At 36.8% G+C, this 16,167-nt stretch overlaps 1 protein-coding gene and 1 pseudogene across 1 annotated transcript in view; one reads left to right on the plus strand and one right to left on the minus strand.

The window, feature by feature from the left end:
• The window catches only part of CCDC191 (coiled-coil domain containing 191), an 84,869-nt gene that overhangs the window by 53,564 nt on the left and 15,138 nt on the right, over positions 1-16,167 (plus strand). Inside the window, exons 10-13 of the mRNA XM_011377199.2 lie at positions 1,894-2,330; positions 3,118-3,230; positions 5,203-5,285; positions 6,024-6,125. Coding sequence (XP_011375501.2) covers positions 1,894-2,330; positions 3,118-3,230; positions 5,203-5,285; positions 6,024-6,125 — 735 coding nt within the window. The remainder of the gene's footprint in view (positions 1-1,893; positions 2,331-3,117; positions 3,231-5,202; positions 5,286-6,023; positions 6,126-16,167) is intronic.
• Positions 10,741-11,653, minus strand: LOC105288436 (annotated as a pseudogene).

Raw genomic sequence — 16,167 nt, forward strand, 5'->3', positions numbered from 1 at the left:
GGATGCTTATTGGGACTTATGTAACATCTTGGTCCCTTCCCTTAGGCAATTTATCTACTTTTATGTCAGTTATATAATTTTGTTTCGATTGAGACCCAGGAAAATCTTCTACCATAGGAAATAGCTGTGTAGGACATTTTACCCTACAAATTTCCACTGTTATTATCTTTAAATTTAAAAAAAGTCAACAGAAAGTATTGTTTTTACCTGCATAAAACAGAAAAATTACTCAATATGTATGCATAATTTAGACTCAAGAAAAAAGATCTCCATATCTCTAAAATCAAGAACAAAAGAATTTATCAAGAAAGGGTAATATTATAAAAAATAGAGCAAATGAAAATAAAGGGCTATAATAGACTGTAGGTTACTGTATAAACTATCATCTTTTCCAGAGTTTAGAGTGTAACATGAACAAATGAAAATATAAAATCTCTAGTTAGATGCTTATTAATTATACAATCATTCGAACTCATGTACCACAAACATATATTATACCTTGAAATTTTTCAGAATTATTATTTAGCTAATAGGTAATTTTCTCTACTTAAGCCAGACTGTTCAGTTCTGTTCTATTAAGTACAACCTGTACCAGTAAGCTTCTCTTTCATTTTCTTATTTTCACCTTAAAAAGTTACCATGATCCAAAAGAAATCTTGTTGCTGTACTGAAGGCTTTTAGTCCTGCTGGGTTAATAAGGTATCATTACTGCAAAGTTTAAAAGGGCCTAAAACATATACCCTGCTTGATACTAAATTACTTAAGCAGATGTTCTCATAAATAAATGTCCACTGACATTTCTGAAATAGATTATTTTTTAAAGTATTTAACATGTCTGAGTTTCCATATATCACATCTTTCACTTCAGGTGAATCTATAAAAAATATTTGTATCATCATAGAAAATATCTTTGAGTACCTTAGTGTACACCCTTTTAGAGCTAGAAGCTTCTAAGATATAAGATAGTTCACAGTATTTTTCTCCTTACATCACTGCAGAAGGCAGAATCAAAAACTGGTTAGACCTTAGAATCAAACCATTCTAAGTGAAAAGAAGAAACATTTTCACTATGACAATATTTTGGCCAGAATAAAATTTTCTGATTAAAAATTGTGCTTCCTTCCTCTCTGTATAACAGAACTTGTAATGGAGTATGATACCTCAGTCTGTTAAATGAGATTTAAATGATAAAGCTTTGAAAACTAGTAAGCCATATACTAATACAAAGTATTATTAGGTAACATTATACTTACATAATACAGTTATTTGTTCAGTAATCCTGGGTTTGCCAGTATTTCCACAATAGATTGTTTGGGAATAACTGGAGACAACTTTATAATCCAGGCTTTAATCTTGAAATAAATAAATACCCTATGATTAACTTAGTGGTAAGAGAGGCATTGAAAAAGCTATTATTAAAGAGCTGTTACTGATTTGTTAGGATATTCCTTAATTTTCAAGCATTCTTGAGAAAGAATATATCCTTTGCAACAAAATTTTCAATTTTCTGCAAAATTCAATCAATTTGTGCAAATTAAAATTCCTGTAATATATATCTAGAGTAATCTTGTCTAATTCACAAATAAACTATCCAAATTAGAAATTTATAAGAGCACATTTTTCTCATTACAAATGTCCTGGCCCATGTCAATGGTTCATACAGTTGTAGCCATTCTTTCACCCAGTTTTCATGGTGAGTAGCTGTACCCATTCTAAGAGTGGCTCACAGAGCGAAGGCTGGTAGTCTCTGAGATGCCAGTCCAGCAGCACAGGGCAACTCTGGCCGAGGTGCAGAGAAGATGTGCTATTAAACAGAGCAGTGCCGACTAGATGAAGTCAGATCTCATCAGCACGATCCTTTAAATAGCTGAGCTATAACATCTTCTCTCTCAGGTGACTGCCATACCCCCAGGGAGCAATGATTGTATGCCCAGCTCGCACCAAGATAGACCAGCAAAGAACATCTTACAGGTTCCCCTCCAGAATGTCCCTCTGAACACATCTGACAATAAACTGCACAAGACCTTGGATGTCGAGCCCTCCCAACAGCCTAGCAGCAATGAGAAGCTCAGAACTAGCATTCAGAAAGCAGAACCCATTTGCATGGGTCATTTCCACAACCGCCATGTCCTCCAGCAACAGCTGATTCAGAAGCAAAAGAAGAAACTTCAGGAACAGAAGAAAACAATTCTGGAGCTGAAGGAAAGCCAGAGGCTGGCGAAGGCTCGGTGGGCAGCGGAGCATGCTACAGTAGTCACAAATGCAAAGAGCCACCCGCTGTCAAACCCCAACGAAGAAGAACCAAAAAAAACCTGCCAGGTGCTTCCAAAGTATGTCCGTTGTATCAGAACAGTCTTTTGACTCATTATTTGAGGGTTTTCACTTTGTAGTAGAGGGGCTCCTGAACTTTGCCCAGCTTCCAGACTCTATGATCTACCCTTTTCTCTTACTATGCACTCTCAAAGTAAAGAAGCCCTGTGCATTGTGATTGGCACATGACAGGTACAAATAGGTATTTAAAGCAAGTGGCTGCCTATAGGATCCACTTATACAGTTAGCATTTGTATTGCAACTGCCTTTGTCTGAGGAGCTGTTATTATACTGGTAAAAGAGAAAAACGCTTCCTTGCTTCTAACCTGATTTATGGGTTTCTGCTTATGTTTAGTGCTGAGAAGCCAAGTCAGACAATATCAGGTCCAAATGGAGCAATCCCTGGGGTCGGCCAATTATCTAGCTTAAATTTGTAGCTGTTTTGGGTAAAGAAAATCTTTGAGCCTGGAATAAGAGCCCCAATTTCTCAAAAGCTATTTAAAATAGTTTCAGACATGCTTGAGACATACTCAATATGTGTGATAAATGGTAAGATAAGAAGTGGTTGATACCTATTTATTTGAAGCACTGGGATGGGAGTCAGAGCGCCAGGCTCACACTGTAGACTCAGGCTAATCACTCAAATTTCCATGCCTCATTACACCAATTTATCTAGTGGGTATAATAATTTATAGTTATCTCAGAGTAAGGATTGATTCAAGTTTTTAAAATGCTTTGAGTTCCTCAGGTACAGTGGTTTTGAACAAAGCTGGTTATCGGTCTGAATTCTCTTTTTTTCCCCCTCAGTTTGCCTGTTGCTTCTCCTCTGACTGAAGGTAGTAGAAGTGGCTCTCGAAATTCTCTTTCTGGACCCAGAAGGAACCCAAGGCAGCTGATGGCACCCCATCCCATACTAAAAGGCAGGGCTGTCTTCATGGGGCTTTGGTGGTGGTTATCTTCCCTCTTGGAGTAGAATGTGATTGGACTGAATTCTGGCAACTCTTGGTTTTGAGGCTTGGCAGAACGTGGTCAGTTTAAGATGGATAAGACATGTGGGAAGCAGAATACACCAGAGAGCCCCACTATTTTCCTTGCCTCTTCTACCAAACTTTTCGGCCTTTCAAGCCAATGTGGAGGGGGCGGGGGGGAACACCATTGCTGAAAGGTGTATCATTTTCCTATAATTTGAGATTCGTATTGTTATTAAAAAAAAAAAAAGGGACAAATACACAAATGAGAAAACTGTAGCTGCTAAGAATAACGATCACCTATCATTATACTTTATTAACGTTAAAATATTGACCAATTCACATCAAGTTATTCCATCATTTTATAATGAGTTGTGCTTTGATGATAGGCTTTTAGTAATAAAATCTATAAACCACACATTTTAATTTAATAAGATATTTGATGTACATAGAAATTGTTATTTAAACCAAAGAATATATGAGTATTCCTTAGAAGCCACCTAATGAATCCGCTAATTGTTTTTACTATATAGTCACTATTCATATATTTGTATATGGTAGTAGGCACATTGACAATAATATTGTGGTTTGTAAATCTGATTTTTCACTTATGGCAAGATTACTGCCCTAGCAAGAAATGATATCATCTGAAGGACATTGCGCCTAAAGTCCATTCCCATTAATGAAGAAATTAGCAGTCTTTGCATTGACTTTGCCGGGACAATAGTTTATGCCATCTTTGTTCACCATTGAGGATGACCAAGAAATGCCCTTTTTAGTGTGATTATTCTATTATTATTATTTGATCAAGGAGTTAGCATATTTAGTGCCCCAGGCTACTTTTCAAGTAGTCTTTAATAACTAGCTACAGAAAAGATGGAGAAAGCACATATTACCACAGAGTCTGCCCTCTCTCTCTTTAAAGAAGCACTTTAATCCTCCAATCTATTTCTGTCTCCTTAGAGACAGTCTCACTTCCACCATCTGTGGCACTCCCACTATTCTTTTCCCAGCAAAGCAGACACTTAATATCTGTAAGAAATAGCCTGGCAAGTTTTTTGTTTATTAATTCTTAAAACTTGGACTTAAATTTTCTTCCTCTATAGCATGGCATGAGGAACCAAAAGTAACCATTGGCTGACTTAGGTGAGCAGAACTTGATACTGCTCCCACCCATGCTCCTCTTCCTATGAAAGTCCTAACTGATGACAGAGTCATATTATCAGACCATCTTGCACATTTGCTTCTTTTGGATTGATATTTAATAGACTGTCAAGAACAGGAGTCTGACACTTGAATTCATTCAGATGCCAGTTCTCCAACTGTGTAGTGCAATTTCATTTCCTGCCCATCTGGATATCAGGCCTTAAAACTCAATTAAAATGTATTGATCATGACCCTAAACTTTAGTTTGTTGTTGTTTTGTTGTTGTTAACATGTACAGGCATATGTACAGTGACTTAGGAAAAATTAGAAGACTCAATGGGATTTGAGGAATAATTCTATTCTCAAAGTATTTGTTAGAAATAATTAAAGTTTTCTACATTCATTAAAAGAATTATCAAATTAAAAATCTAGTTTCTGGGTTTCACATACTTCAGGTATCATCAAGGCACATTATCTTATTTAAATTAGTAAACGGTTATTCTAATAGAAATGTAAACAAAAACAAAAATCTGCAAATTGTTCATTGCTGAGGATGGGATTATAGGTCTTTAACCTACAGAAGATATATGTATACACACACATACCTACAATTTATATATTTGTATTTTAATATAAATTTTATACATATATATTTCTGAGATTATGAACACTCAACTTAAAATAAAATTTTAACACCAAATTTTACTCTAAAATGGAAATATTTGTTTTGCAGTGTTCTTCATATTTTTGATATTAGAACTCTGTTACTGTTTTCTAGCCATGGAAGAGAGAGCAGTTCAGCGAGCTGAACGGAGGTGGATCTTGGCAGAGAGGAAGAAGAAACAAGAAGAGGAGAAATTGGTAATAAATCAAGAATGCAAACTGAGGCAAGAAAAAGGATTTGTATAGGTCTTCAATAAAAAATTAAATCTAGCTCGTTTAAGCCTACTGAGACAATAGAGTTGCACCACTTTGGAAATGACTTTTTGCCCACTGGCCTGAACTCTGTGACAATTTTAGGAAAATAAAGGGAAAAACATCAACAGCATTCATATAACAGGTAGGAAATGTTACAAATGTTGATGGGAACTAGCAAATTGGAAGACTTACACTTAACCAAGACTAATGTGTTATAGATAGATGCCTGACCTGATGAGTTTGCAAAGTTAGGTAGTTCTTATTTTTCAAAGTCTTGACTTGATCTGTCAGAAGTAAATTTTGTACCTACTAAGAAAAAGTAGACAGTTTTGGGGGGTTTTTTGGTGAAATTAATGAAAAATTTTTTTCACATTATATAGTTTGGACTTAGTATTTCACAGATGAAAATGAGAACTAAAAAGTTATCATTTTATGATTAAAAGTTAATAGCCTTATTCATGCTTAGTCTCACCTTCCCAAGTAGAAAAGAACTCTTTGGAGAAACTTTGAAATTACACAACTGACCTTGTGTTGGTCAGGTTTTCTACTTTTATCACAAAGTGCAGGCTTCTTCCAGAGTGATGGTTGGTAGATATTTGACTTTCTTCAACCTCAACTTAAAAGATTTTAGTTCCATACAAATTGAGGGTTCTGATTTTTATGAATTCTAATTTTGGTCAGGCCCAGTTAAAGGCCCAAGAGGAGGAGCATCAGAAGAGGGAGGCAGAGGAGAAGGAGGCTCAACTTGAGAAAAAACGAGAAGAGAAGAGACTGAAGAAAATGGTTAGTAGTATCTGGTCAGTCGCCTGTCTTTTGAAGCCTGTTGTGTATAATGCTGTGGCCCTATACACCTTCCCCACCCCAGAACTTCCATCTAGAACAACCTTCTCACTTCCACCTTTTTCTCTACTTAGTGAAAACCTACTCATTGTTTAGATCTTAGCTTAATATGACTTCTTCCAGATGAGCCTTTCCTGCCTTGCCCTACCCTCTTCTCCACCCGAGGTTAGATTAGGTCCCTCTTTAGAGACTCTGAGTCTGTTTCCTTACCCTAGACCTGCAAGGTATTGCCACCCAGCTAGCACTGCAACTGAGTCTTCAAAAGGCCATGCCATCATTCTGTCAAGCCAGCTGCTTCAGGATGGTGGAGGACATGGTAAGACCAGTAAGTTCCATGTGTATAAGCCCATTGCTGTACTTGTTTTGTTGTAAAGTGAGTTCTGTGACCAGAAGCAATGCTGTGTGAAACACCATGATGGTGGATAAGGTATTCTGTAAGTCCACGGATGGTCTGGAAGTCCATGGATGGTAGTTTGGGCAGAAGCATTGTATGCAGGAAAGGTAAATCCATATCTAGACTAAGTGTCTATTTCGGTAAGAACAAAACATTGCCCCTTCTATGATGAAAAGAGTCTATTATAATCAACCTGCCATCTGAGAGCTGGCTGGTCAACCCAGAAAATGGTGTCATAGTGGAGACTCATTGTTACTCTCTGCTGCTAGAAGTTTGGGCACTCAGCAGTAGCCATAGCCATTCGGCCTTCGTGAGTGGAAGTCCTTATTGCTGAGCCCTTGCAGAACCTCCATCCCTGCTACTGTAGCTACTTTCTTTATGAGCCCATTGGGCAGTGGTAGGAATGGCTGGGGAAAGAGGCTGACTGGTATCCACAGAACAGGTCATCTTGTCCATGGAGCAAAAGGTATATATAATTCATCTTTTGCTAAATCAGCCTAAGAAATCTTTAGAAACTACCCCTTAAAAATGATATGAGGGGTTCTAAAGTAGCCTTTTCCAAATGTGTTCCATGTAGTTCTAGTGATTTCTGAAATATAAGTTTGTTTTGAATTACCTTTATACCTTTGTCAAAAATCAGTTGACTATATTTGTATGGGTCTATTTCTGGTTTCGCTGTTCTGTTCTATTGATCTTTATATGTGTAACGTTAACAGTACCATACTGTCTTTGATTTCTGTAGCTTTGTAGTAAATCTTGAATTTAGTAAATGTGAAATCTTCCACCTATTCTTTTTCACAATGTTTTGGCTATTCTAGATAAATTTGAGCCTAATCTTGTTGATATGTATAAAAAAGCTTGCTGAGATTTTGATTGGGATCATTTTGAATTATAGATCAAATTGGAAGAATAGATATTGAGACTTAAATCTACAAACGTGATGTTTAGATCTTTAGATCTTTGACTTGTTTCATGAATGTTGTATAGCTTTCCACAGATCTTACATATATTTTGTTAGATTTATACCTATCTAAGTTACCTAAGTACTTTTTTGGTACTATTGTAAATGATGTCTTTTTAAAATTTCAGATTCCATTTATTCATTGCTAGTATGTATGAACACTATTTTTGTATGTTGACTTTGTATCCTACAACCTTGCAAACTCATTTATTAGTTCTAGGGGGTTTTTTCGTAGATTCTTTGGAACTTTCTATGTAGACAACCATGTTGTCTGCTAACAAAGGCAGTTTTATTTTTTCCTTTCCAATCTGTATGCCTTTTATTTTTCTTGCCTTATTGCACTAGCTAGGACTTACAGTGCAAGGTTGAATAGGAGTAATGAGAGAAGATATCCTTGCCTTGTTCTAAATCTTCGGGGAAAGATTTAATCTCTCACCATTATCGTCATATATTTCATGTCTTTGACATATAGATATATGATATGTATTTTACACATAACAAGGCATTGGGTATTTATTGCTTTAAACAGTTATATTTTAATGTAGTTAAAAATAAGTCGAAGAATATATTTCACCTTTAGGGCTTCCACTTCTTATGCTCTATTCCTTTGTGTAGATCTGAGTTTTAACCTATATCTTATTTCTTCTGCCTGAAGAACTTCTTTTAACATCTTTTTGTAGGGTGAGTCTGTTGGTAGAGGATTTTCTTTTGGATATAGAAGTCTGGGTTGACAGAATTTTTTTAAAAACTCTTTAAAGATGTCACTTTGTTATCTCCTTGCTTGCCTGGTTTCTGACAAGAAATTTGCTTTAACTCTTAACTTTGTTCCTTTGTAGGTGTCTTAGTCTGCTTTGGCTGCCATAACAAAATACCACAGAGTAGGTGGCTTAAGTAACAGAAATTAATTTTCTCACAGTTCTGGAGGCTGTACATCTGAGATCAGAGTGCCAGCATGGTTGGTTTCTGGTGAGAGTTCTCTTCCTGGCTTATAGATGGCCACCTTCTCACTGGGTCCTCCCATGGCCTTTCCTCAGTGCATGCACGCAGATGGAAAGAAAGAAAACGTGGTATCTCTATCATTAATCCCACCCTTAGGACTTCATTTTACTTTAATTACTTCTTTTGAGGCCCTGTGTCCAAATACAATCACACTGGAGGGTTAAGGCTTCAACATATCAATCTGGTGGGACACAAAACTTTCAGTCCATAATAGTGGGTAAGATGGTTTTCATTCCCTGACCTGTCTTTAAGATTTTTTTCTATCTTAGCTTTTAGCAATTTGAATATGACATGTCTAGATGTGGTTGGTTGGTTGGTTGGTTTTTCCCTGCCTGATGATGTCTAAGTTTCTTAGGTATGTGGTCAGTAATTTTGGAATATGTTTACCCATTATTTCTTCAAATATTTCACCCACCCCTTCCTTTTTCTTCTCCTTCTGGGATTGTAGTTATGCTCATGTTACATCATTTGATATAGTCCCTCAGCTCTTGGATGCTCTATTGTGTTTTTCACTCTTTTTTATTTTTGCCTTTCAGTTTGTGTAATTTCTGTTGTCCTAACTTCAGAGTCCCTGATTCTTTCCTCAACTGTGTCACATCTAGCAATAAGCCCATTGAAGACCCTCTTTATTTTTGGTAGCATGTTTTTGATTTCTGTCATTGTCATTTGACTCTTTATCCATGTCTCTGCTAAAATTACCTCCCTGATCTGAAATGATGACTACCTTCTCCATTAGAGCCTTTAATGTTATCATTAGCTATTTAAAATTCTCTCTCTAATATTTCCACCATCTCTGTCATAGCTGAGTCTTGTTTTAATGATTTCGTTATCTTTTCAGATTGTTTATTTGTCTTTTTGTCTTGTCTTTTGGTATGTCGTGTGTGTGTATATATATATTATGTGTGTATGTGTATGTATGTGTGTGTGTACATATATATATATATATATATATATATATTTTTTTTTTTTTTTTTTTTTTTTTTTTTGCAAGCCAGACCTATTTTACAGGGCAATAGAAACTGAGATGAAAAGGCCTTTAGTGTGGATATTTGTGTTAATCTAGCCAGGAGTTGGGCTATGTTTGAAGTTTGTTAATGCTGCAGTTACCAATTCTAAGGTTTATTGTTGCTATGGGCACCACAGACTTCAATTTCCTCTAGTGACTTTGTTTTTGTCTTCTCTTTTGGCCTTAGGTCTTCCCTTTTTGTTGTTCCCCAGAGAGAACCTGTCTCTTGCAGCTCTCTCAGCTGCAAGATACTCCATTATTATAACTGGTGGTTTGTTAGTATGCTGGTAGAGTGTGGACAAGGAGGAGCATTCTCTAATGTTCTAATTTAGTCACACTCTTTGGAATGTATATAATATCGAGCATTCAGGAGAATTTCCTCTCCTACCCTAAGGATAGAGCTTTTCTCTGCCCCTCTGTTTCCTGCTTTCAGTATCTACTGCCTCAGTCTGACCTCAAAGTCCTTCCCTCTGTGAAGTTTCCCTTCCTCTTAGGTGAGATGGGAGGCTGGTCTGGACACAGTTCCCCTACCTCAGCTGCAGTGGCATTCCCTGCATTAGCCCTCAGGTTGTGCCATTTGCAGACGAAGTCTTTCGTTTCCTAAGGGAGAATGGTCTGGGAAGATTTTGTAGTGGTTGCTATTCCTCTCCCTGAGCCAGAACCATAGCGGAAACTTTATCTAGACTCTCCCCAATCCTCTCTGTGAGAGCCTGGTGGAGTTCCCTAAACAAAAGCCTGCAAAAAGGGAGGAACATCCTTATGACTGTGATCTCCAGAAGCTTCATCTTTCTCATGCTGGACCACCCTTGGCCTCCAGCAATTTCTCCAAAATTTCTAGTTTAATTGTCCTACTGGCTTATAAGGTATATGGTAGTTTCTGCCTCAGATAAGCAAATGCTTAGGTCCTGTGTCTCCCTAAAGGTGCCTGTCTCTCCAGATTTTTGATGGCTTCAATTCTCTGATTGGTTAAAAAAAAAAAAGTCATTAATTTGCTGTCTACCCAGCTTTTTTCTTGCTGGATGCACACAGTTTATGCAGATCAAGAAGGATGATAAATACATTACTGGCCAATAAGTTGTTTTATTTCTGTCACTATACCAAACCCAAATCTTTCTCTTTTAGGAAAGTAAAATGTAACTTTAGTCCACAACAATAGACAAAAAGATTTTGTTACACAGACTAATCTCCATTTAGCAAATCAACTGTTTGTAACCATCAAAATTGAAATAGATGCATTTACAGATTGGTGCATTTGAGCTTTCTTTGGTAGCAGCTTTAGATCTAAAATGCACTTGCAATTGTCTCCTTTTCTTCTGACAAAGATGATGTGAAGCAGTATGTTTCTGCACCCAGTTTATCACCTACCTGTTCTTAATTCCTTTTGACACATCATATTCTGCACAGTCAATTCTTTATCTCCTTGCATACTTTATAGAGTCATTCCCAATAAGCAACCTCCAAAGCCATAAAAGTGTTATTCCTCTGGACATCAAAAAGATAATGACATTTCTAAACTAGTGCCTGTTGTAACTTCTTTGAGTCATTCACATCCTGCATGTGTTTAATGGAAACTTACTTCACCTATTCTAGTTGGGCACTTTTTTGCTCAAGTTTATTAGCAAATGGTTCAATAGTAGTACCATATTTTCTAATTACATAGATGAGCAACCCTATTGTTGAAATGGTAGAGAAGGTCTCTAGGGCAATCAGAAAATACAAGTCCTGTAATACCAATTTTAGGATAAAGGAACTGGAAGAATTCCTCAGGGAAAAGCCCATGACAAATTTGCCCTCCATATTCAGGAAGAAGTGGTTCAGGGTCTAGACATAGCTGCCCCCTGTGAAAGGTCCTTGTTACCTGCAATTCCCCTGGACCTAGATGTACTGCATTCTTCAGAGAGGGGGCCACTGTAGCCATGGCAGGAAGTGCCATCTGGGACAGCATGGTCAGTGATGGTCCAAGTGGTGGCATAGTGTCCCTTAGTGTTAGGTGTAGCAGTGAGATGACCAGTCAACAGGTCTCACACAGGGACTTTTTGAAAATAAAAAGCTAAACTCTTGACATCCCATTGCTCTCTTTTTATTAAAAGCTTATTTTCTAGCAATACTTATCAGACAGTGACTTTTATGGCTATATAAATATGCTTTTGATTGATAGATAGTTGATGAAGTTTGTGGTCGAAAAGACAAATTTATCTGAAAAGACCAGGTAAGATTTGAAGTCCTCCATAATTGATTAACAAGCATATTTGTTCATTTAACAAGTGTATGTAGAGCAGTGGTCCCCAACCTTTTTGGCACCAGGGACCGATCCTCCTACGAGAATCTAATGCCCAAAGATCTGAGGTGGAGCTGAGGCAGTGATGCTATCACTGGGGAACAGCTGCAAATACAGATGAAGTTTTACTTGCTTACCAGCCGCTCACCTCCTGCTCTGTAGGCCAGTTCCTAACAGGCCATGGACAGGTACTAGGGGTTGGGGACCTCTGCTCTAGAGCATCTACTATGTACTAGGCATTGTTGTAGATGTTAGAAAAAAACAGTAGAGTAGACAACAGCCCTGCCCTCAAATATGCTAGCTGGGGCAAACATGTACTAGATAAGATAACAATTGAAGAAGCAGGGGGTGAAAGGTATAAAGGGAGAAGCAAGATGGGAAGAGCTTCTCTGAGGAGATGATATTTGATCTGCTGGATGCTGAGGAGGCCTCTGCAAGGTCTACGAGGGGCACGTTAAACGTGAGATGCTTATTAGACTTCCAAATGAACATGTCAAATAGGCAGTTGAATATATAAGTCTGGATATCAAAATTGTAGTAAGGAAACCAGGAGTCAAAAACATGTCACTGTTTTTACTGCTCTGGAACTGAATGAAATCAACTTAGGAGATTGTATGAATAAAGAAGAAATATGAGTGTCCAGGACCAAGTCTTAGGATATATAAATAATTACTTGGAGAATGAGGATCTAGTAAAGTAGAAAGAGAATTAGGAGAGTTGTTTGTTGACAAACAGAGGAAAAAGTATTTCTGGAAGGGGGCAATGGTGGTTAATTGGGCTAAATGCTCCTGAGTTCAGTTAAGAGGACAGGCAAGCGACTCTTTGATTTGGCAACATAGAGATAATTCATGACCTAGACAAGAGTATTTTCAGTGGAGTGCTCGGAAGGGAGTTTGCTTCTCAGTGAGTTGAGGAGAGAGTAGAAGGTGAGAAAGTCAATACCATGAGTATAATGGGGGTCACATGGATTCAAAGAAGGACGTTGTTTTCCTTTGGTGATTGGTTTTTTTGGGGGGGAGGGCGGTTTATTTTGTTTTTTAAAGATGGGAGATACCAACACATACTTGCATATTGATGGGCTTGATCCAGTAGCAGGGAAGAAATTTGTGATACAAGAGAGCAAGGGGTATAAATTACAAGACTGCATTAGCAGGACTATGTTTCAGAGCACAATGAAGCACTTGTAATGGATGGAAGGCAGAGAGTTTGAGTATGATGTCAACTGCCCTATGCTCTTCTTCATTCTTGCTGAAATTCTTGGTCTTTCTCTCAAAGCAGCAATAGTGGAGATATATATCTATATTTTTTTTTTTCAAATGAGTCTTATTTTTTGCATGTCATTTGTTGAGTAATTTAAATCAGAAAGCTACCCTGATTTTGTATCCCTTTTTTTTAGCCTTAGCGAACTATACTCTATGAAACCCCAGCTATGTAGATCACTAATATAAGTGCTATCTCAAAGCAGACGGCATCATATCATGCAATCCACTCAGCAAATCTTGGGTGCAGGTGTTATTATAGACATTTTGCATACAAGGAAATGGAAAATACAGTAATGTTAGTAAAATACAACCAACTCTATTGAAGAATCCTTAATCAAAGGAGGAAATACATATTTAAATTGCTGTGTGAGAATACAAAATGTATTTCAAGCAGACCTCTAGTTTACTAAATATTTTTCTTTCTATTTTTTCAAAGAAAAGTATTTTTTAAAAAGTCAGTTTTTCTCCCACAGTCCATGCAAAAATGGTTTTTTTTGGCGTCCACAACACCAGCCATAGAGTTGTAATTCTAGGAAGATAGACACAATTTAGGTGTGCATGTGAATATGGACATTTCATCTTGAGGAATTTGTACAGAAACAGGTAGTTAGGATTGGAAGATCAGAGCAAATCTGCCTTTTATATTAGAAATGTTTCAGTGCTTGCTGTCCTCTTTTTTTCTCACAGAAGGCTCACGCAATTAAGTATCTTGTCAGAATCATCCCATTCACCACAACCCTTTTCCTGAAGTGAAATTGTGGGAAATAAAGAAAAAAAGAAGCTGAAATGTTTTTGTATTTATACTATATAGATGACAACTACTGTGAAGGCAGTTTGAAGTCTTTGCTTTTGCTCTTAGGACTTTCATAATGGGTGTCACTTGCTACCAGTCACCATTTTGGGGGAGTTTTTTTCTCTCACTTTTATTACAGCCTATTTTCATTGAACAGCGAAAAAGAAATAAAATAAATCACAATATCTGTATAGTAAACCATTAAGTTTCTGTCACCTTTTCAGGCAGCCCCTTAGGAATACAGTTCTTCGTGGGGTTTGGTGAGATCTTTTCTCAGTGTGTCACCAGAGCGGGTTGATCTTTCTCCTCCTAGAGGAGGGTGTACTGTTTCATGATGATCAAATACTTTCAACTTTTCTCTGGACTTCTTTCTGTTCATCACTTAAAATACAGCTCAGTTTAAGAATATTCTTCTAGACTTTTAATGGAGTATCTTTAAATTTGAATAGAGTTATTTATATATAAATCTCTAACCCCATAATCTGAATGACAGGGTTTTATTACTAGGTTTTCCATAATAATGAGAGAAAACTACTGATTGCTCTCCTAACTGGATGTTTTACTCTTTAGTAACTGGGTAAGATGTAAATCATTTTTATGGTCAATACTAAATAAATCTAAGAATATGCAGAGCCCTGACTCTTGTAGGACTCATGACCCACGATTCCTCACCCTATCGGCAGAATAGTTTCCTTTTTTTAATGCTCCAGAGTTCTGTTACCATGATTAACACACTATTTGATGGTTACATGTTCAAATTAAATTAATTTGCTATTTGTTGAAATGAATTCATTAATTTTGGGGTCATGGCATTTTTACTTTTTTTGAGCTTTACCGAGGTATAATTGACAAAATTGTAAGATACTTAAAATGTAAAACGTGATGATTTGATATACATACACATTGTGAAAGGATTCCTATCATTGTAGTTAACACATCCACCCTCACACATTTAATGTGTATGAGAGAGAGGGAGAGAGAGAACACAAGTTCTCCTCTCAGTAAATTTCAAATATACAATACAGTTTTATCAACTATAGTCACCACATTATACATTAGATCCACAGACCTTATTCATCTTATAACTGAAAGTTTCTACCCTCTTTCCAGGCTTTCCCTATTCTTCCCATTCTTCAGCAACTGACAACCATCATTCTACTCTCTGTTTCTCTGAGTTCAACTTTTATTTTTTTAAGATTCCACATAAAAGTGACACCACACAGTATTTGTTTTCCTATGTCTGGCTTATTTTATTTAGCATAATGCCCTCAAGTTTCATCCATACTGTCAAAAAATGGCAAGATTTCCTTTTTTTTAAGGGCTAATATTTCATTTGTGTGTGTGTGTGTATCACATTTTCTTTATCCATTTATCCATCAGTGGATACTTAGGTTTTTTTCAGTACCTTGGCTGTTGTAAATAATGCTGCAATAAACATGGGAATACAGATATCTCTTTGAGATAGTGATTTTGTTTCATATATATATATATATATGAAGTGGGATTGCTTGATAAAATGGTTGTTCCATTTTTAATTTCTTGAGGAACCTCCATACTGTTTTCCATAGTGGCTGTACCAGTTTGTGTTCCCGCTGACAGTGTACAAGGGTTCCCTTTGCTCCACATCCTCACCAGCATTTATCTCGTCTTTTTGATACCCATCCTAACAGGTGTGGGGTGATAGCTCATTCTGGCATTGATTTGCATTTCCCTGATGATTAGTGATGTTGAGCACCTTTTCATGTACCTGTTGGTCATTTGTATGGCTGCTTTGGAAGAATGAATAGTCAGGTCCTTACACATTTTTAAATGGGTTATTTGTTAGTTGCTGTTGAGTTGTATGAGTTCCCTGTATATTTTGGATATTAATGCTTTTTCGGATACGTGGTTTGCAAATATTTTCTCCCTTTCCATAGGTTGCTTTTTCATTTTGCTGATGGTTTTCTTTTCCTGTGCAGAAGCTTTTTAGTTTGATATAGTCCTACTTGTTTAGTTTCGCTTTTTTGTTGCCTTTGCTTTTGATGTCAAATAGAAAAAAAATCAAGACCAGTGTCAAGGAGCTTACTTCCTGTGTTTTCTTCTAGGAATTTTACAGTTTCAGGTAAAACGTGATGATTTGATATACATATAAGTCTTACATTCAAGTCTTTATTCCATTTTGAGTTGATTTTTGTGTGTGGTGTAAGATAGGGGTTCATTTCATTTTTTTATATGTGGCTTTCCAGTTTTCCAGCACCATTTATTGAAGAAACTACCCTTCTCCCATTTGTATATCCTTAGCTCTTTTGTTGA

This window comes from Pteropus vampyrus, unplaced genomic scaffold, assembly GCF_000151845.1.
Source record: "Pteropus vampyrus isolate Shadow unplaced genomic scaffold, Pvam_2.0 Scaffold1, whole genome shotgun sequence".
NCBI classification, from domain to species: domain Eukaryota; kingdom Metazoa; phylum Chordata; class Mammalia; order Chiroptera; family Pteropodidae; genus Pteropus; species Pteropus vampyrus.